Raw genomic sequence first — 21,287 nt, forward strand, 5'->3', positions numbered from 1 at the left:
CTGTGTCTTATGCGTGAAATTTGATGGGACAGTGGAGCATTGGAGCATGCAGTGTGTTGGGGACGCTTGGAGACAGCACAGGATGTCCTGCTTCCCGCTGCCTCCACTTCCATCCTCCCTCTCCCAACACCCATCCCATGTCCCCAGCTCCCCCAGGGGGTGGAGGGTAGGTTCTCAGCTCACTCTCCCCTCCTTGTGCCCAGCCAGTGATCACTGCCCTCAAGGGCCTGGGTATAGGTGGGTAAGGTCACAGTTGGCTGCACCTATCCTGCTGCCTCTTGGGACACAGCATAGCAGTTGCCATCCCACCCAGGACTGGCCATGTGCCTGGTGGACATCAGTCAGAAAGCTTCGATGAGGGACAAACTGACTGCTCATTCCCGGTCCAGATACAGACGTTGCAGTAACCAGGGGGGAGTGTCATCTGTCCTCCTTGGGTTTGGGGAAACCACATGGGAAGGGAGATTCCCCAGGGCCTATCCCAAGCCAGGAAACAACATGTCAATCTGGGGCCTGGGGGTGAGGAGATCCCAGCAGCCAGCAGGCCTGAGTGGACACATAAGGTGGGTCTTAGCACCTGTGAAGGTCCTGAATATCCCTGTGCCAGATGGAGTGCTCCAGCCAACTCCCTCGAGCCCAGTCTGTGCCTGCGGAACCTACTTGTCCTTCTTCCAACCTTTCTGAGGCTGCCTGTATTTGTCTTTTCTAGCCAGCTTGAGGCATCCTCCAGGGACAAAAATATGAAGTATGCTTTCGATGATTGCAGAAATGAGTTAAATGCTCTGACCTTTGCATTTAAACTGGCATTGCACAAATGAACGGTAAAATTCATACTAATAATTTACATTTTTAATTTACTTAGAATGGCATTAAATATCAAATAAAAGACACCATGACTGGTATCTTTAAATGTGAATATATTTAATACTAGTATAGCTGAACTGCACACTTAATGAGCAAGATGTACCTGTAATGTGTAATGTAAAAAGGTTAAGATGGCAATTTATGTTATGTGTATTTTACCACAATAACAGCAACAAAAAGAATAAAAACAAATAACATGACAAAGCAAGAGAGAGATCACAAGAAAAAATGGGAAAGCTTTGTATTTTAGTACCTTTAATGGCACTTTTTCCTGCTTTTTGGGTAATTTTCAGCTATTACTGGACCTGCATATTATGCAGCTGATTCTGCCTGTACCACACAATCTCCCCTGATGGTGGGGGTGAAATTCTAATCCTCTGGGGGGCGGGGGGGATATTCCCAATCTATGGCTGAGGCTGCTTTCAACCTTAGTACCTATTCGTCCACAAGAGGGGGGAAAATGCAAAATAATGAAAAGGCAAAGAGATTCCTGCATTTATATGAGCACCCATCTCATTCCTAGGTGACCTCGAATATGCACAGGGTGGAGAGAGATTTCTGTGATGTGGTCAGTTCATTGGTTATAAGACCCTCTTCAAGATCACAGCTTCTCAGAGAGAGCCAAGATGGCAGTGGAGTAGGTTGAAGGTACACTCACCTTTCCCGGGACCAAAGTGAAATCACAACTAAATTATAGAACCATCACCCTGAATGATCAACTGAAGACTAGCTACAGAGAAGTCTTATAATCAAGGATTTACAGAATAAGTCACATGGAGACTGGTAGAAAGGGTGGAGACATGAAGAGGGCTGGCCCCGCTCCCAATGGTGGTGGCTGAGATTCCAGAGGGATATCTCAGCTGTGTCGGGGGTTCTCCCTGAGAAGCGTAGGGTCTCAACACCAAGCTGGGCTCCCCAGCCCATAGCACCAGAGCTGGGAAGAGATATCCACATAACATCTGACTGAAAATCAGCAGGGATTCTGGCCACCAGAGACAGAGAGCAGACTGCTAGACTGGGGCTGCAGAACATTAAGCTCCAACCACAGGGGCTCTGCTGAGCTGAGATCCCCTGTGGGGCTAAATGGGCCTTGGTGCAGGAGCCAAGAACAAGTAGGGGAGGGCAGAGGAGAGCCCGTGCTTCCGGTGGGTGCTCTGAAGAGAACTGTAGGGGTGGGGTGGGTAGATGGGGAAGTTAAATGGGCCAGAAGAGCAATGGAAAATCCCTTCCGGAGCTCCCAGCAGGACCCAGAGTGGCACTGAGGAGAGTTAGGTCTTTGCATCCACAAAAATGAACTCTATCATTTCAGGGTGAAAGCAAAGATCATATGAGCCAAGAGTATTCAGAACCTCAAGCCTTGAAAACCCTTCCCTCCTAGTGGTGTTATAATGAACTAGCTTCTTGGGTCCCGGTGGGAAGGCTCCACTGAATCTCTGTTTGAGAAGGAGAAGAAAGAGCAGCTCGCCATCTGACGGACTTGCAGCCTGGAGAGGACACACGGCTGCGTGCCCGGGCCTGGCTGAGCACCCCAGACGCTAACCTCACAAGAAGCCCCAGGTTCCCTGCACTTTCTGTCCTCTCAGTAATGATCTCTTTCTGGGGGAGGCACTGGCGTTGATATTATGATGCAGACTCCACTGAGATTTTCCTCACCGTGGCTGCAAACACCGATTTGTCAAGGGAACAGTATGACCCCCTCTAAAGACCCAGGGTGTTCTGATACACGTCCTGAAACCTCTTTCATGACTGCAGAGATATGAGGACAATCTTTATATCTAATTCGAGAGAGGAAACTCAACTGTGCTTGCAAAGATGGCCCCGCTCTTTCTAGAGCAAGATTTCTCAAAGTGGTGATGGGAGGGCCTCCCACATCAGAATAACATGGGACAACGGGTTAAAAACCAGATTTCTGCATCCCCACTGCAGAACTACTAAATCTCTGTGGGCGAGGGGTCGGTACCTACATTTTAAAGAAGCTGAGAGCTCGTGGCCTGAGCATACTGACAGATGTGAGTCCACGCCTGGAGCGGTGGTTCTCAGACTTGACCGAGCCTTAGAAGCACCGGGAGGGTTTGTAGAACTGGACGGCTGGGCCCCACTTTGAGAGCTTCTGATTCAGTGGGTCTGTGGCGGGGCCTACGGACCTGCATTTCTAATAGGTTCCTGGGCGATGATCATGCTGCTGGTCTGGGGACCACACTTTGAGAACCACTGGGTTAAAGCAATGACAACAGTTCAGCCGTGTGTCTGTCAGGTGTAAGCTGTTTACTGAGGGCCAGAGTGTGGGAGGCAGTGGTGTCGGAGAGCTTATTTCCTCCCTCATCGGGAGGCAAATGTCTGGAAAAGCAGTGCAGGCCACTGGCCCCAGAGCCAGGCCCCGAGGCAGGGCCCTAAGGGAGCAAATGGTGTGCATGTGCCAAGTAACCAGGCTTCTGGTGGCTGGAGCTTTGGACTCCCAGGAGTCAGTTCGGTTTCAGATAAAAATGGGGTTATAGGTCTGTTCTATAACCTAGACAAGAAGGACTGGCTAAACCTAGAACTTCCAGTAGATCCCTGAACTAAGCAGGAATAAATGAAAGCACAAAAGAAGGCAGAGTTCTCATTACCATGAATAACCATGGATAACCCAGCAGAGATAATGTTTAATAAGCCAGGCACTTTTTGGGGGGTGGAGCTATATTCACATACTTCAGGCCACCAATCCTCTGGGGATATTTCAGGGGTCTCAGGACACAGATGCTTCCTTTCTTCTATCTAGAAAGTACTTCAGGCTGTGGCCTCCCCAGACCACTGTGGCCTGCTTGGCTGTGTGGTTCCGGGGCTGCCCACAGTATCTTTGGTTCCTCCCCTGTCCTCAGATGCCTGCAGTTTCCAATATGGCCACTAGAGGTCTCATCAGGACAATGATTATCTTAGGAAAGGGACAGGAAGGACCTGGAAGAAGCTGGAAAAGTCCCCCCCACTCTTTTAAAAAATTATTATTATTATTATTACTATTAGTGATTTCAGAGAGAAAGGGAGAGGGGAAAATAGAAATATCAATGATGAGAGAGAATCATTGATTGGCTGCCTCCTGCACGACCTCTACTGGGGATCTAGCCTGCAAAACAGGCATGAGTCCTGACCAGGATCGAACCAAGACCTGGTTCGTAGGTCGATGCTCAACCACTGAGAAACACCAGCCTGGGAGAAAGTCCTCTTTCTATTTGATTTGTTGTTTAGGGTTATCTCCATTTGCACAGCCCGACTATAACTTTTTTCATAATCCTATAATGGGGAATGAATGCTGCTGGGAGGAAATGGCGTGAAAAACAGACCGAGGTTAGAAACAAACTTATTTCATGTACTTTTTGAAATCAGCTGTTCTCAAATACATATCACACACGAAGAGCCTGGGGTCCAGAGAGGCACAGTAACTTTCCCAAGATCACCCAGATATTTCGTGACAGAGCCAGGACTGGGACCTGAGTCCTTTCTTGGGATGTAGGCTCCTTAACTTAAAAAAAAACCACAACTCTCCTGGCTGTGTATGTGGGTTTTCAACCAGAGAGAAAGGAGCTGGGTCAATACACTGATAAGATGCTATGATGGAAAGAGGAGGACTGAGTTTCAATCCAGTTTCTGCCATTTTGGACGGGTTAATTTCTCTTTTGAGACCACAGTGATTTTGTATGAACCAAAGGGTTTGGAGTGAAGGATCCATTTCTTCAGCCACAGAATTCTGTCACATCTTGTGAGAGCCCCTTCAATTTTAAGTTCTTATCATCTCTGACAATTTGCAAAGTTTCCCCCCAATAAATTCCCATTCAACACACACTTGAAACTTTGAGATTGAAAATAAGAGGCAGTTACCATCCTGAAATCATAGTCAGGTGGGGGAGGCACAGTAAGGTAGGATCTTATTTTAAAGGGTCCAGGTTTACTCTTGGTCAGGCACAAATTCCTCCTCCCCAAGTTATTTACCTATAAATCTAGTTTTTCACATATTGATTCACTCAAAGTAGAAACAGAGTTCATATAGAGTCAAGGAACACCAAAACAGACTGGCTGTGTGTGTCTGTGTGTACAAGGAAGGGCCCATATCTGATTTAATAATCCTCATAACCTCAGGTTTGTTCAATATATGTGTGTTCACCGTATGTATACTTACAGAGAAAATAATAAATGTAAGCCCTGTTTCTTGGCACCATGGTGCTTGTTTTCACATGGCATCCGTTCCTACCGAGACTCACAGAGCAGTAACCTGTGGAGGCAGGTGGCCCAGAAGAGCACTGCATGGCCGAGGCTCACTATGGGTGACCATGGCCTGGACAGAGGCCTCCCCAGGCTTCCGCACGGTGGAGTAGTATGTTGCAGTGAGAACATAGACACGTGATTAGAATCCTAAAAGCTGACAATCTGAGGGCTCATTGTCAGAGAACAATACCCAAACGCATTCCCAGGGGCCCCAGCTCCTTCCTGGGGAGGTGCCAGGCTGACAGCTGCAGGTGCTCTGGCTCCTGCCCATGTGCCGGGATTGTAGGGAGAGAAGCACAAATATAAACTCAGGGACAAAGATATCAGATCTAGGCTTAAAAGCGACGGTTCATGCGGCCCAAGCACCAAGCGGCGGAAGCAGGAATCCGAGCACACGGAGAGGACATGCGGGAATGTAGGCAGAAGCGCACAGAACACAGGTGGGCCCACAGGAGCCATGCTCACACTTACATGGTGTGGTCTCACACTACCTTAGTTTGCTTTAAGCATTTCCATCATCTGAGAGTTTGGGAGGGAAAAACAGAACAGTTAAAGGTAAAATACATTAAGAGCTCGAACTTTACTCTGAAAAGTTAAAAATAATATCATTCCTGGCCATGCCATTCATAGCGAGATAATTCACAGTGACGAAGAAAAAGCACAGTTCTGAGAGTCAGACTATGGTGTCATATCTTGGCTCTGCCACTTGCCAGCTGTGTGACTCCAGGCAAGTATCTTTCTGTGCCTCAGTTTCCTCATCTGTTAAATGGGTCTGATAGTATTACTCAACTCATCAGGTTGCAACGAGGGTGGAATGAATTAATACGGCGTGAACTACTTGGAATAGTCCTATTCAATACCAAACATTATCTATTATCATTGTTGTTATTGTTACTTTATCTTTGGCTTCCTCAGGCAATACAGCCCACAATAGACGATAAAAAGTTTTCTACAGAAAGTCAAGGCTCGGAAAGAATTGTAGATGTTCTGTAAAAAAAAAATAATAGAAGAAATCAAAAGGTTCAGGAGGAAAGAACAAAGTTAAAACTGCATGGGGTGAGCAATATTTCCATGTGTTGTTATAACTCTTGAGGGCATCATTTCAAATACCAAAGCAATTCGAAGTAGCTTTAAAAAAAATCTTCACCTGAGGGTATGTTTATTGATGAGAGAGGGAGGGAGAGGGAGAGGGAGAATGAGAGAGAGGGAGAGGGAGAGAGAAAGAGAGAGAGAGAGAGAGAGAGAGAGACACTAATGAAAGAGAGAAACATTGACTTGTTGCCTCCTGTACGTGCCCTGACCAGGGATCAAACCTGCAGCCTTGGCATATTAAGATGACATTTCAACCAACTGAGATGGGCTGAAGTAGCTTTTTAAGAAAAATGAACAGTTTCTCTCCATATCCTCCGTTTTGCATCTGTAGATTAAACCAATTGTGGATCAAAAATATTTTTGTGCGAAAAAACTCAATTCCAGAAATTCAAAATAAAATAAAATGAAATGAAACCGATAGCATCAACACAGATCAATGAGACCCTGAGGCCTGGTTCACGTTGGACAGGTCAAGGCTGTGTACACATCATCATCCCTTTGGATTGACAGCATCTTTCATTTGCTAACTGGCTTCCATCCAGTGCCTCATACAGATAACAGCTAAAAGGTTCCCGTGCCAGGACGGGGTGGGTCTTGACTACCAGGTGGCTGGCCAACTCATGCAGGAGGACGGACTTCTCTCCCCCATTAGGCCTCATGTGGCCGGATACTGCAGTGCAGCCCTAAAGAATGGGCTCTAAGCCTGAAAAGAACCTGCAAGTAAAGATGACCAGGACTGAGCCTGCCTTTGCTGATCACTCCATGCCCCTGCTGGCCAGAACCAGTGCCCAGGTAGTTCTTCACTTTCCCTCAGAGTGAATCTGCCCCTCACCCTGTAGTAGTGCATTTGCACATGTAGACGGGCCAACTGAGACAGGCCTTGTTTAAACACACGTGGCTTTCCAGAAAACCCAGATGAATGGGCTGTCCTCGCTTCTGACCAGGGACACCCGGTTCCTTCCCTCGAATCTGATTTTATGGCCTCTTGCTTCCTGCTTCCCCCCTGGACCTCTTCTTACTTCTCTCCCTTGGTTGTTACCTGACTGTGGCATTTCTTACTCATTGTTGGCCCCAGAACTTTCCGGGATAGAAGCTCAAGGCCTCTCCTCTGTCCCTCTGTCTCCTCATGCCCTTTCTCAGTTTCTCAAAGGCATGGGGGCTGGTGTTGGCCCTCTTTGGGATGTGAACGTTTGGATGAAGCAATTTGCTTATTCAAGTTGGAAAGTCAGGTACTAAGAGCATCATTTCACATGAAAAATATAAGCAGTATTGAAATATAGAAGGAAGAATGACAAGGAACGGCAGCGTTGGTTTAGTAGCCTCCCCTAACCGATCTTTGCCAGAAAAATGTGAGTCGGTTGCCTCCCTCGATAGGCACTCATCCCTGCAGAAACCGCAGTAGTGCTTAGCTTCCTGCTCCTTGCATCCTCCCACCAGGCAGGGCGTGTGTTTGTGTGTGTGTATCTGTGGTGCCCAAGCACTGGTCGCTGGGCTCTGAGAAGGCCTCTGCTTAGAGCAGAGTTTGGATCTGGGTAATATTCTCAGGTTCAGCTGCCAGTTGGGCTGCAGGATCCTAGAGGCTGGGTGTGGGCTTTTCTTTCTTGGGCAGCCTCTTACGATGTCAAGTACAGCAGGAGGGGGTCAGGGCTGCCAGTGGTCGCAGCTTCATCTGGCAGGAAAGCTGGCTTTTTAAAGACACAGTCTTGTGTCTTAGATCCCAATCACAGGAGCTGTTTCAAGGACATAGATCATGGTGCTTGGGCTCCGGAACACACAGACACCTTGATCCGTTTGACATTTTTTTTTAAGGGATGCTATTTATGGCATCAGAATGTTGCTCCAGCCAGAGTGCAAATGGGAGAGGATAGCTGGAGAAGCAAAGGGATTTCCAACCAGAAAAAGTACTCTAATGAACGGATGTTTGCAGAAGTGAAGACAGTTAAACAGAATCATTAAGCAATTAGCCAAATTATAACTAGGATGGGAAATACAAGGTGATTTCAAAGGGCATCATTTCAAATAAGTCATTCTCTTGCTTTGGAGGACTTTCATTCCACACTGTGAAGAAGATCCTTAGTTTCACAGACGTGATGAAGGCAGTCGCATTTTTCTTGTTGATGGGACAAGCAATGCCACGTCTCCTGGAGGGTCAATGAGTCCTTCAGGCCCGAGGAGGGCTGAGCCCTTGATGCAGTGAAGGCAGCCATGGCATTCTCATCCTGTACAGTGTGAGTTTTATTAAAGAGTTCAATGGCAGCAGCTTCTAAGTTCTGCTCTGGGTCCCAGGGCCCAATTCTTTCCCAAGCTGTACAGATATCCCCAGGTGCAAGCAGTCAGTGGGTAGCCATGTAGGAAAAAGGACAATCCACAACAACCATTTTGGTGTTCTGTGCTCTGTTTTAGCTACATACCAGTAGTCAGGTTTCAAGGTGAACCTCTCCTGGATTCCTCTGACCACAGGTATCACATTCCAGTCAAGGCTGAGGCAACGGGACATGCTTTATGTGCATCTTTCCATAGATCGGGAGAGGACTCCTTAGAGAACAGGAATAGTCTTATCCCACCTGGGGTTCTATGCACACGTGTGTGCAGCACGCTTTTCTCTTGCTATAGATGCAGACAGGTCTTGTACCATTGCCATGCATACTGGCCCCTTTGTTCACAGGGCTTGCTAAGTATATGAGTCACTCTTAGTGGGTGATCAACTAACAGGCTGAGACTCTACTCATTAAATAATTTCATCTATAATGCTCAAAACATAAAAACAGACCTAGCCTTTATGTTTCCATTTGATTTACTCACACTTGAGTGAACAGCTGTCTCACTTATTCAAAACTTTATAAAAGCCCCCCAAATGTCCCCTTAAGGCAGGATTTCTTTTACTGGGTGATTTTCACTGAGCCCTGGGAGTTTGGGTTCTATGGTTTAATTTCCCACTTCCTCGTGGTAGTGGGTAATAGGTGGAATGCTGAGTGTTGACTGATTTTTCCTTCAAATGCATCACCTCCTGGGCCTTCAGAGCTCCATGGCAGAGAGTAGCAATGAAAAGAACATAAATGAAATATAATCCTAGTGAAAATTATTTTTACTTGAGAGGCCTTCCAAAGAAGAAATATAAGTTGGTACTGTAATTTATTGTTAGAATCAAATAAATCTAGGCTGGATGTGACCTTGGCAATTAATTATCCAGCCCACTGCTTCATTTTATGGATCAGGACACCAGGACCTGGGAAGACAAGAGACGCAGCCTGATGGAGGCAGTCAGGGCTAGTGGTAGGTCTGACTCATGATCCAGGACTACCCCACCACGCCGTCTCCATTTTAAACACAAGAATGAAGCGTTCTAAGCAATGACTCCCATTAGGAATATGAGTAACATGCCCAGCCTGCCCTCTGAGTTGGGAAAGGTTTAATCTCCTCATAAGCAAGCTAAGGGTAATGTTAGCAAACGGCTTGAACTTCTTCAGGAAGATAAAGATCAAAAGATGTCTGTGGTCTACCTTTAGGCCACTGATTCCGAAATTCGAATAAATTATAGAACCCTTTATAAAAAAAATAATCCTCCCAGGCCGATGGTAAATTTTGCCAACCAGCATTTGAGAAACATTTACTAAAGAAAGCTAAAATCTCGTCCATTGAACATGATTTTCAATGGAAAAATCTCACTGAAAAAAAGACAAGTTTTATCTTTAGAATTGGCAAAAGGAAAGCACAAATCTTAAATGTTCTTATTAAACCCAAAGACCCCCATGTCCCCACAAGAATATGCCCTTGAAATCCATTCTGAGAAACACTGTCCTAGCTCAGATGGAGTCTCCGCTCTCTTCTCTGGGCCCATCAAGGAACTTCTTCAGTTTATATCCCCTCCTGCCTTTGCTCCTTCAGTAGCTATGTCTTTTGTATTGAATGGATTTTTTTTTAAGTTCATTCACATTTTTATATTGAAGCCTGTGTGTCCTGTATTCCTGTTAACCTTGTCACCCTAGTTGTCTCTGAATCCTGGGTCACTGTGATTTCCCGAATATTTGCTTCAGATGAGAAATTTCAGCACAATCCTACCCTAGTGGTATGGTACTTTTAATGGAAATGCTAGTTTTCTAGAACAAAAGAGGTAGAGGTTTCCAATCTGTCATCTAGGCAGCCTCAGCCGCTGTCTAGACTTCAGGAGTGAAGTTCCATCAGTTAAAATGCACTTTATCCACCTCGCCTGGCCTGTACAGTAAAGTTCCCTGTTTTACAATCTTCCGAATTTAACGCTGCCATCCTGTCCTCCTTCTGGGGCGGCAGGTGGCTACAACCACATTTAGATTTTCCTCTGAGGGGGAATTCTCTCTCCCTGACAGTCTCTCACCACTCAGTGTCTCACAGACCACGGAGAATTTGTCAGGGAGCTCCCTAGGGAATGTCTCTTTCCTGCCTCCCTGCTCTCTTCTATTCGGCGGTCAGAGTTCTCTTTTTCGGGAAGAATTCTTTCCCCAGTGGAAATGTAAGTGGGCTAGAATTTCTTTTTGGCTCTTACAGTGTTGTTACTAGTATTTTTGTTTTGGATTTTACGGAAAGTGATTTTTTAAAAAAAAGATTGTAGTTCTACATTATTTTGGTTAAAAAATAATGAAAGGATGCTTCTCTATACTTGCATGTTGCAATATGGTAGGTACTAGCTACATATGACTTTAAATTTAAATTAATTAAAATGAAATACAATAAAAGTTTAGTTCCCCAGTCTCATTCGCCACATTGCGCTCAAAAGCCACGTGTGTCTGGGACACTGTATTGGGCAGAGCAGATGTAGAACATTTCTGTCATCGTTCTGTGGGCAGTGCTGCTCTAGGACATTTATTATTCTTTAATAAAATTCTAACACACACTGTGCACTATGCTTTAGAAGTTAGATTTGGAAAAAAGATACAGTGAAACATAAATATGCAAGTCATCTTCAGTTAAAAGCCATCTGGAAAGTGCTGAGAATAATTATTTGATAAACAATACTGTTGGAAGTCTGGTGTCTTTATGTTCAAGTCAGAAACACATCAACATCTCATCAATTAATTTAGATTATAAGAAGATCAGCCTTTATTTAATGACAAGATAGAACGGACTTGCATTAAAGTGGTGACTTCTCAATGGAGCTGTGTATGAGGGGTTGGGAGTGGTTGAAATGCCTGGGGAACCATATCAGAAACACCTGGGAACTTGCATTCAGCTAAACATTTCCTTCCCTACCCAGGTAGGGTTAGAACGCACTGGGGAGGGGAAGTGCTGCAGGTGGAACTCTTGTGATTTGAAAAAGCTCCTCATGTGGTTCGTATGTGTCTTCTCCACCTCCATCCCTCTAGGTGGGAACCATTGCTCCAAAAAATGGCTAACCCTGTTGGGAGACGTGCCTACTTTCAGAATGTCAAGAACCATTTATGTAAGTTAAGTGCCCAAGAGTTTATAGAGGTTGTATTAGTCAGGGGTCTCTAGAGAGGCAGAGTCAATAGGATATATAGATATAAAATGTACTACATACATATGATTTATTATAAGAATTGGCTCATGTAATTATGGAGGCTGAGAAGTCCCATGATCTGCTACCTGTAAGCTGGAGAACCAGGAAAGTCAGTGGTGTAATTCAGTCCAAGACCAAAAGCCCGAGAACCAGGGGAGCTAATGGCATTAAGTTCCAGTCTGAGTCCAAATACTCTAGAATCTGGGGGCTGGTGGTGTAAGTCCCAGTCTGAGTCCTAAGGCCTGAGAGCCGGGAGCTCTGATGGCCAAAGGCAGGAGGAGATGGATGTCCCAACTCAAGCAAGAGAGCAAACTGACCCTTTCTCCAACGTTGTATTCTATTCAAGCCCTCAGAGATTGGATGACATTCATCTGCATTAGTAAGGGTGATTTATTTTTACCGATTCAAATGATAATCTCTTCCATAAATGCCCTCACAGACACACCCAGAAATAATGTTTTACCAGCTATCTGGTCATCCCTGAGCCCAATCAAGTTGGTGTATAAAATTAACCATCACAGAAATAAATTTAAAAATTTTGAATGAAAATCTTTATCAGCTATCTGGTCATCCCTGAGCCCAGTCAACTTGATTCATAAAATTAACCATCACAGAGGTTAAGTTCTGTTTACTGGGGCTGGTCTCATGGACAATTCCACACAAAGTCTAAGTAGAATGAGCACGCCTTCTGGTTAACAAGGCTATACTACTTCTCCAAAGCAGCATGACTAAATATTGAAGCAAGTTAGCAGAGCATAAAACATTTATTCATTCAAGAATACTTACTGAGCATCTAACAATGTGTATATATTGTGCAATATGGTGAAATAAGTAAGTGATGGCACTGGAGTGTGGCAGCTGAATTTCCCTGGAGTCAACCTGGGTTTAAATCTTGTATGCTCTAGCCGTTCTCAAATTACTTAACTTCTCCAAGCTTCAGTTTCTTATATTAAAATTTTTTAAACTATAGCATTATTATTATTACTAGAGGCCCAGTGCATGAATTTTCCCTCAGCCCAGCCTGCCCCCTCTCACAGTCCGGGAGCCCTCAGGGGCGGGAGGTGATCTGGCAATCAGGGGAAGGCGACGTCCCCATCACACCTCTGCTGCTGCCACTGCCAGCAGCACAAGCGTTGGCCAGTCCTGGTTACCTGTGCCTTGGGCCAGCCCTAGGCAGCTGGGCAGCCGCCATCCAAGGCTTGCCTGCACCTCAGTCAGTGGTGGTGGTGGTGGTGGTGGGGTGCCACCATCTTGTGGCCGTGGGCGCTGTCATCTTGTGAGGGTGTGACAGTCAATTCATATTCCCTATTTATTATATAGGATTAGTTGGTAATCCTTACCTGAGGATATTTTTCCATTAATTTTTAGAGAGAGTGGATGGGGGGAGAGAAACTTAGATGTGTTCTCATATCAATTGGTTGCCTTCCACATGTGCCCCAGTGAAGGTGGGGGATTGAGCCTGAAAGGCATGTGCCCTTGACTGGGATCAAACCTGGGACTCCAGGCTGATGCTCTATCTACTAAGCCAAACCGGCTAGGGCTAACCACAGCATTATTAAAAATGATATAGTTTTGCCGAAACCGGTTTGGCTCAGTGGATAGAGCATCGGCCTGCGGATTGAAAGGTCCCAGGTTCGATTCCGGTCAAGGGCATGTACCTGGGTTGTGGGAACATCCTCAGTAGGAGATGTGCAGGAGGCAGCTGATCGATGTTTCTCTCTCATTGATGTTTCTAACTCTCTATCTCTCTCCCTTCCTCTCTGTAAAAAATCAATAAAATATATTAAAAAAATGATATAGTTTCGTGAGGAAGAAAACTCACTTCATCTGTATTCCTCCTCACTGTAGAGATGGCTGGTTCAACTGATAATGACATGATGCTAAAGAAGTCAAAAGTATAGGTTTAACTCCTCTATGGTTCAATCAGCTGTGGGGTAAACCAGATGCCCCTGCCTTATCCCTGCTGCCTCACAACTGTGGGCCACTAGAAAATCCGGATGATGGTATCTGTACAATCAAATGTGAGAGTTGAGAATGATCCAAGATGGAATTAGTCCAATTCCTTCCTTCCGAGATGGGCAGACTTCAGAGTCAAATACTCTGCCAAACTTTAAACACAACACATTGGTGGCTGAGGTGAGGTCAGAACCTGGGGTTCCTGAGTCCATGCCCAGTGTTTGTTGTAGACACATTGATAGTTTCCTAATGGAACAAAAATCTTCATCAGCATGAAATATTAGGAAAGATGCTTATTTTATTCTCATTGGGATTATTCCCAAATACATTTGCACGAGTTCCAGAACCCAGACACCACACTGGGTGCAATTTTCATTTGTTCTCAGAGGTAAATTGACGTTCTATGAGACACAGCTTCTAGAAGGGACTCTACGTAGACTCACAATCTGTAATAGTCATGTGTTCTTGGGATCTCGTTTGTGGTACATCTCAAAAATTAACCTGACTCCTCTCTGCTCAGCAGGGGTAGGTCTTCAATTCTTCTAGAATATCAAAATGACTGGGAGGGCACAATGAACTCATGAAAAACAGGTTGCTGGAAGGTAGGACTCATGTTCATTGCAGTCTTTTAAAAAATATTTTTTACTGACTTTAGAGATAGTGAGAAGGAGAGACAGATACAAACACTGATAAGGTAAACATCGATTGGCTACCTCCTGCATGCCCCCTACTGGGGGTTGAGCCCCCAACCTGGGCATGTGCTCTGACTGGGAATCGAACCAGAGACCTCTTGGTGTATTGGACCTTTCAATCCAATAAGCCACACTGGCTGGGCATTCACTACAGTCTTGATACTGTTTTTCTGGTCTTTAATTCTCAGGGCAGACGGTCAACTTCTTGCTTCAATCACTGTTTTCATCTTGTCACCTTCTAAAAGCACAAATGGTGAAAGAACCATGGGCTTTTCAGACCAGCATGCCATGGCCTCTTGGTCTTCTGAGCACTTCTTCCTGTGTGGCTGTGTGGGATAGCTTCTTCCAAAGACAATAAATTCCCAAGCATATGGGGCCAGACATACATGCTGACAGTAAAGACAGTGGCAAGACAGCCAGGAAGTGTCTTTAAAAACTTGTCAGATTATATCGCTTCTTGTCCACAGCCATCCAATAGCTCCCCTCATAGCTGGAATAAAACCCAAATTCCTTCCCATAGCTTATACAGCCTGTAGGACTTGGCCTTTGCCTACCTTCCAGATTCATTTCATACCCCTGTCCCTCTTACTACTGTTCAGTCACACTGGCCATCTTTCTGATCCTCATTCCCATCTTTGGATCTCTGCACTTGCTTTTTCCACTGCCTGGAATTCTTTCTCAGTGATTGTTCTTATATCAGTCTCTCCAGATTTCACTTAAATGTCACATCCTCAGAGTCCCTCCCTGAACATCCCACCTGAGGGAGCCACTTGGTTACTGCCTATCATATTACCCAGTTTAAATTCTCTGCAAAGCACTTTCGGCTCTCTGATACATTCTTGTCTTATGAATTTATTTATTGTTTGTCTTTCCCCATTAGAAAACAAACTATAGGAGAAGTGGGATTTTGTCTACACGGTTCACTACTTTATTTCCATCTCCTAGAACATAGTAGGTGCTCAGTAAGTATTTACAGAATGAAAAAATGAATGAACTAGTAACTACCCTACTGCTCGAGGACCATAGCTCATCTCATATTATTTGTTTGCTGGTGCTGTTTGTGCCTACAGCAAATCTTAAGCTCGGGATGTCGGCTGCCTAGATACAAAGAGTGGACCATCAGGGAGAGAAAATTTAAAAACCAGTCTTAGTAGCAAAACACACAGCAAATGTTGGCTGATTGAACAATATTTAATGAGTGCTTACTGTGTCTGATGCTAAGGCCTTAAGAGAATTAACTCAGTTAATCTCAAGAAGTCAATCAGGTAGGCACTATTCTCATTTCCATTAGACAGGATCAGTAAACTGAGGTCCTAATGGTTAAATGCATCTCCCATGGACCCATAGTTAGTAAATTAAAGGGTCAATATTTGAACCCGGGGCATCTGACTTCAGAGACCAAACTGTTAAGAGTGATAGAAAATTTCTAATGAAATCTATACAACTGAAAAGAATGCAAGGAAGGAATGAATGGCAAAAAGGCAATGCCAGAAAATAGGAATTGATATTTGTTTAATGAATATAAATCTGGCTGACAAATGGTCTCCCACCTGCATCAACATAAAAGTTATCTCTACCTCTCCAAGGCTACAATGGCCTTTAATGATCTGAGAACATCAATTGAGATGAACAAAGTTTTCAGCACTAAAGAGATATGATAAAGGAGTTCCATGGGCATGTACCATCCACATCATCATGAAACTGAAAGTGCCTTCTCTGCCTCCAGGACCCGAGCAGGCCACGCTGAATGGATTCTGCACACGTGGTGTGTTGATTAGCCGTGGAATGATAGAAGTCTGTCATCTGGCTTTTGGCCCTAAGTCTTCCTTCTGCCCCACTCTCATTTGTGCAAATGTTTGTCTCTACTGGACAATGGCAACTGCCACACCTTATCTGGCATCTGGGCTTGCATCTTGGTCGTTCTTGCCCAGCCCACTGATGTCTAATAGGTATAAACAGGTGATTTCTGGAAACAAATGATGCTACAAAATATTTAAGGTCAAGAGGCAACAGCACTGGTGATAGCCAAGGGCATCCAGGACACACACACACACACACACACACACACACGTGAGGTTTCAGAAGGAGCTTGAGACTGAACCCTGATGAAATCCAGAGACAGAAAAGTCCTCCTGAGGATTTAGTTATTCTGGTCTGACCTTTGCATCAAGCAGAAATACTGAACAGAAAGATCCTAAGACAAGGTGATGAGCCATGACAGGGAGAGAGCTTTCTGAGACAGATGAAAGAGTACTCTAAATGAGAAATAACAGAGTAAAAGAAATGCTTTAGGACTCAATTTGCTAGGTTAAATATGTCTTACAGGAATATTACTCCGTGACACATTTGTACAGAGTGAACATTGGTTATAAAGACCATCTTCTCCTCAGATGTATGTATTCAAGCCCCGTGAATGAAAGTTACTGACTGTGTAGCTGGGAGAAAACTTTGGTCCTTTATAGTTACCCATTTTCTTTATGTTCTATGGGGGATGTAATGCCATGTAATATTGCCAATAGAATGATGGACAACACAACCAACTTTAGTTTTCCCACCAGAAAGGCCCAATGACAACGGTCTGCATCTAAAGCCCCAGATATTCAAGTCTGTCTTCGGTGCCAAGCTCTGTTACTGGAGCAGAAAATAACAGAGAACAATGCTGATTTCTGTAAGTTTCATTCCATTTCAAAGTTTTCTCACTGTTTCAGCTTGACCTTCATCCGTATACATGGAAATAGCAAAGACAGAAAAACAGAAGAGGAAGAGGGCTGGACATTTTTACATAGTACACACGTCATCAGTCCCCAAATAACTGAAGGGCTAATCAGGGAGAGGGATGAGAGTGTCTACTGTATGACGGGCATTTCCTGTGCCTCTACTGAAAGGTCCCAGGTTCAATTCCGGTCAAGGGCACATGCCCGGGTTGTGGGCTTGATCCCCAGTAGGGAGCGTGCAGGAGGCAGCCGATCAATGATTCTCTCTCATTATTGATGCTTCTATCTCTCTATCCCTCTCCCTTCCTCTCTAAAATCAATAAAAATATATTTTACAAAAGTGCAACTTGATGACATACTAGTTTAAGATAACTTGGTTTGGATAAGAATGTAATTAAAATCATATGGTCATATGGTAAAATGGCCTGTTTCCAGCTATAAATATAAGTTATAAGAGAAAAGTTACCAAAAGGATAATTTTTTTATACTTTCCAGTCCCTCTCCAATGTAGAGTCACCTTGTCATTTGTTGTCCAACCGGGTCACTTTTGAGAGCGAAAGTGGGTGCTATGAGTAATGACGACAGACCAGCAGGTGTAAACTGGACTGTCCTCAGTAAACCGGGATGGACACTCAACGCATCCAAAGGAAAGCCACGTTTTCCTCTGTATATCCCACAAGCAGCCCCGTATTCCATGACTTAAAGGTACCCGTGACCTCTAACACTCCCCACTGCACCCATAGGTCCTTTTGTTGCTTTGCTTCATTTCTGCTTGCCCTTGATAGGGGGGCAAGCCTGGCTGTGGACTCTTGGTCAGTGAGGGTGGCACCCCTCAGGGACTCTCAATGCGGGTGCTCTGTCTCCTCTGAAGGGAGAGCTGGGACTAAGTCCTGGGACCAAACCACAGCCTGGGCCTCCTAACTATGGGACTTGGGGTCAGTATGTTTAGGGATATCTTTTTCCTTTACCTTCCTACTTATGCCATCTGTTTGTCTGACTACTTCAGCTTCTCTGGCCCGAGGAGCCTTCACCCAACACCCCCGTTTGGAGAACAGGAGGGCAGCTGGTTGCCTCACCCCCGGAAAGGGCTGTCAGGCCTGTACCCCTGGGACACAGCTCCTTTGCTGGAAGGGTACCGGGGCACCTAGGTCTCCTGGTTTCAGACAAGGAGCTGGAAGAAGGAGCTAGATATGAGTTACTGAGGTCTCTGCTTGTGGTAGCAGGGGCTCTTGCCCCCCTTCCCCCCCATCCTGTGAGGTTCTCCCTTGGGCCTTTGCGCCTGTGAATTCAGTGAATAGGCAATACCTGCTGGTCCAGGGAGTTTGAGGAGGTGGGGACAGAGACTCTGGGGCCCTGCCTCTCTGCGCTGAGGGCACCAGAGCCCAGGAGGGTTAACTGTGTTTCTTAGACTGTCCTATAGAAGGAGGGCTGGGCTGTCTTAGAATCATTGCCGAGAGTCACAAATGGCAGGAGGGAGCTGCAAGGAGCACATCTATGACTAGGAACTGATGGGCCTTCTCTCGTTCCTCTTGGGTCGCCCATACGCGGATGATTACGCTCTGCTGTGGGAGCCCCAGCTACAGAGAGATTAGTTTAGAGAAGCACGCTCAGGACTTCTGACAGCACTGTCTGACTTGAGGTACCTGGGGGCAGTCTCTGGGGCTGAGGTGTCCTGATGAGCACAGGACAGCTGCTTTCAAAACTATAAAGGCCTGTGGCCTGAAGGAGGGTCAGCCTCCTCTGTGAGGTCCCCAAAGTGTGGGAGGCCTAGGAGGGATGGACCTCGTCCCAAAGATGGGAGAGGCCCACTGTGGGAGTCAGCATGGTGAGAGGGCCAAGCATTTCCAAAATAGCGTTAAGGATAATTAATAGCTATTATTTATCGAGTACCTTCCGTCTGCTAGGTGCTTTACATACTATGAGAGAGATCACTAATTAATCACCAACCATCCATCCTCTTCCTCTGCTTTAATCCTCTATATACTGCCGGGGCAATGTTTCAGCTAAAATCCCAACTTTTCCAGTCTCCCTTGAAGTCGGGTATGGCTATGGAATTATAAATAAATAAAAATTATTTGGTGGGGCATCTAGAAAAACTCGTTAAAGACTTAGCTGAGAGGCAGGCCTCTTCTTGTCCTTCCCTCTTCTTTCTTCCTGTCTGACATGCAAATGTGATGGTTGGAGCTGCAGCAACCATCTTATGCTCACAAGGTAGTCTTGAGGATGGAAGCCACATGCTAAAGATAATACAGTGAAATAAAGAAGGAACCTGGGACTTTCTTGATACATGGAGTCCTCTTGCCAGCTCTTCACTGCTACAATTAGACTTCATAATATAGGAAGGAGAAAACCAACCTCTACCATGTTTAAGGCACTACTAATATAATTTGGGTTTTCTTATTCACAGACTTAATCCTGAAGCACACATTATTTCATTTAATCCCTTCATGGATGACAGGCCTTATCACACACATTTTATAGATAGAAAAATGGAGTCTAACTTGTCTAAAGACACACATGTAGAAAGGGGTAGAGCTAAGATTTAATCCTAGGTCAATCTGACCCCAAGTCCATCATATTCCCATGTTGCTGCTCTTCTCACAGAGCAGCTAATGCGTGATAGCAAATGCTATACCAATCCGTTGCATGGACATCTCTAAATGCGCTCCAGTACATCAGGCTCACTGTTGCTATGCTTGATCCAGGCTGACCCACGAGTGGGGAAGTTATGCAATCATTTGTATCCTTCTGACCTCAGTTCTAGTTCCTTCTAAAACCCTTGCATGTTAACACATTTCCTCTCTCTCTCTCCTCCACTCACACATACCAGCTTGAATGGATAATCAAGGTTAAGTACTGTTCTGTCTTGAGTTATTGGACCCACTGTTTCCAGTGGCCACTCTGTGTGTCTACACAACCTGAGCCACAAGAGCCTGAGTAATTCAAAGAAAGCAAGTCACAAGCTGGCGCCCTGTGTGCTTCAAGCCTTTAAATCTTGTTTGAATAGTTTATTAGCCATATTTCCTTCTCTTTCTCTCCCAGCTTAGTGGCCACATCAGCAAATGTGGAGGCTGATTTACAGCTTGTACTTTGTGCACTCCCTGAAGTGGAGCGAAAAATTGAAAGGCTATGTCAAGCTCATTCATTCACAGACACATGTGAGATCAAATTAATTTTGAAGCACTTACGGGCTATTTAATGTTTCCGAATTTTGCTTTACAAATCTATAGTGATCTTTATGGCGTAATATATATTTCAAGCTAAAGCAGGCTTGGAAAGACCATTTTTCATCTAAAACATTCTGGGATGAAATATGTCACAGGATGAGAAATTAATCTCAGAAACCCAAAACTGCTTAAGAAATACAATGACCTGGGCATAATCAATGAACAGGGCCCAGAGTCACAGAATGTTGTAGCTGGAATGGCTGAGAGATCATCTGGTCCAGTCACCTCATTTCAGAGATGGAAAAACTGAGACCTAGAGCCGTTAAGTGGCTGGCATGGGCCACACAGCTGCTTAGGGCAGGACGAGGTCTAGAACTTCCAAACTTTTCATTCGGGCGAAGGATACTTACGTAATTAAAATGTTTTGCAATAAAAACCTTTGGAATGAACTCATCTTCTTTCTCTGAATTTACTTATAGTCTGGGGAGCTGTTGGTAACATTTTCCACATCCTGGAGAACCCTCCCATGTCCTACAGCATATACTGTCAGGCCTCATTATTCATTATTTATTCATTCATTTATTTATTTTTTAGGCCTCATTATTTTTGTGCATTGCATATTGTTATGGACTGCAGTCTTACTGTTGAACTTCTTTCTGATCATTTCCTCATGCAGACTGTGAAGTTCTGGAGGCCTGGGATTCCATGTTACTCTGGATTTGTATCCCTTGCAGGTGTATGCCCAAACAAGTCATAACGGAGACACTCAACAAGCACTTCTTGGTAGAATGAACAATGAAAACAGAGCAATCTATGGCTATCAGTCCATCATCCTTTAAAATTCTATCTTTACTTTTATTCTCCCATCAGTGTCCTTTCTCTCTGAAGACCACATCTATGTTGAACCTGTATTCCATCTGGGATTCCCTGACGCTGATATAGCTTCCTTGGTCTTAGGGGTGGACACAGAGGAGTTTGCTAATGGCCCACTGCCAGTCCATATGGTGCCTTTATGAGAATTAGAAGAAGTCATTCCTTCCTCTAGGCCAGTGGTTATCAACTAGGAGAAATTTTG

At 44.9% G+C, this 21,287-nt stretch overlaps 1 protein-coding gene across 3 annotated transcripts in view; it reads right to left on the bottom strand.

Moving 5' to 3' along the window:
- Positions 1–21,287, bottom strand: part of LHFPL3 (lipoma HMGIC fusion partner-like 3) — a 461,462-nt gene that overhangs the window by 34,976 nt on the left and 405,199 nt on the right. Inside the window, exon 3 of one of the 3 annotated variants that reach the window (XM_006774899.2) lies at positions 5,592–5,619. The exons of 1 other annotated variant lie outside the window; for it this stretch is intronic. In XM_006774899.2, coding sequence (XP_006774962.1) covers positions 5,603–5,619 — 17 coding nt within the window. In that variant the 3' untranslated portion in view covers positions 5,592–5,602. Of the gene's footprint in view, positions 1–5,571; positions 5,620–21,287 lie in introns of all 3 variants that reach the window. One more of the 3 variants, XM_006774898.2, reaches the window with a different exon arrangement.

The sequence above is a fragment of the Myotis davidii genome, unplaced genomic scaffold, assembly GCF_000327345.1.
Source record: "Myotis davidii unplaced genomic scaffold, ASM32734v1 scaffold125, whole genome shotgun sequence".
Lineage (NCBI taxonomy): Eukaryota > Metazoa > Chordata > Mammalia > Chiroptera > Vespertilionidae > Myotis > Myotis davidii.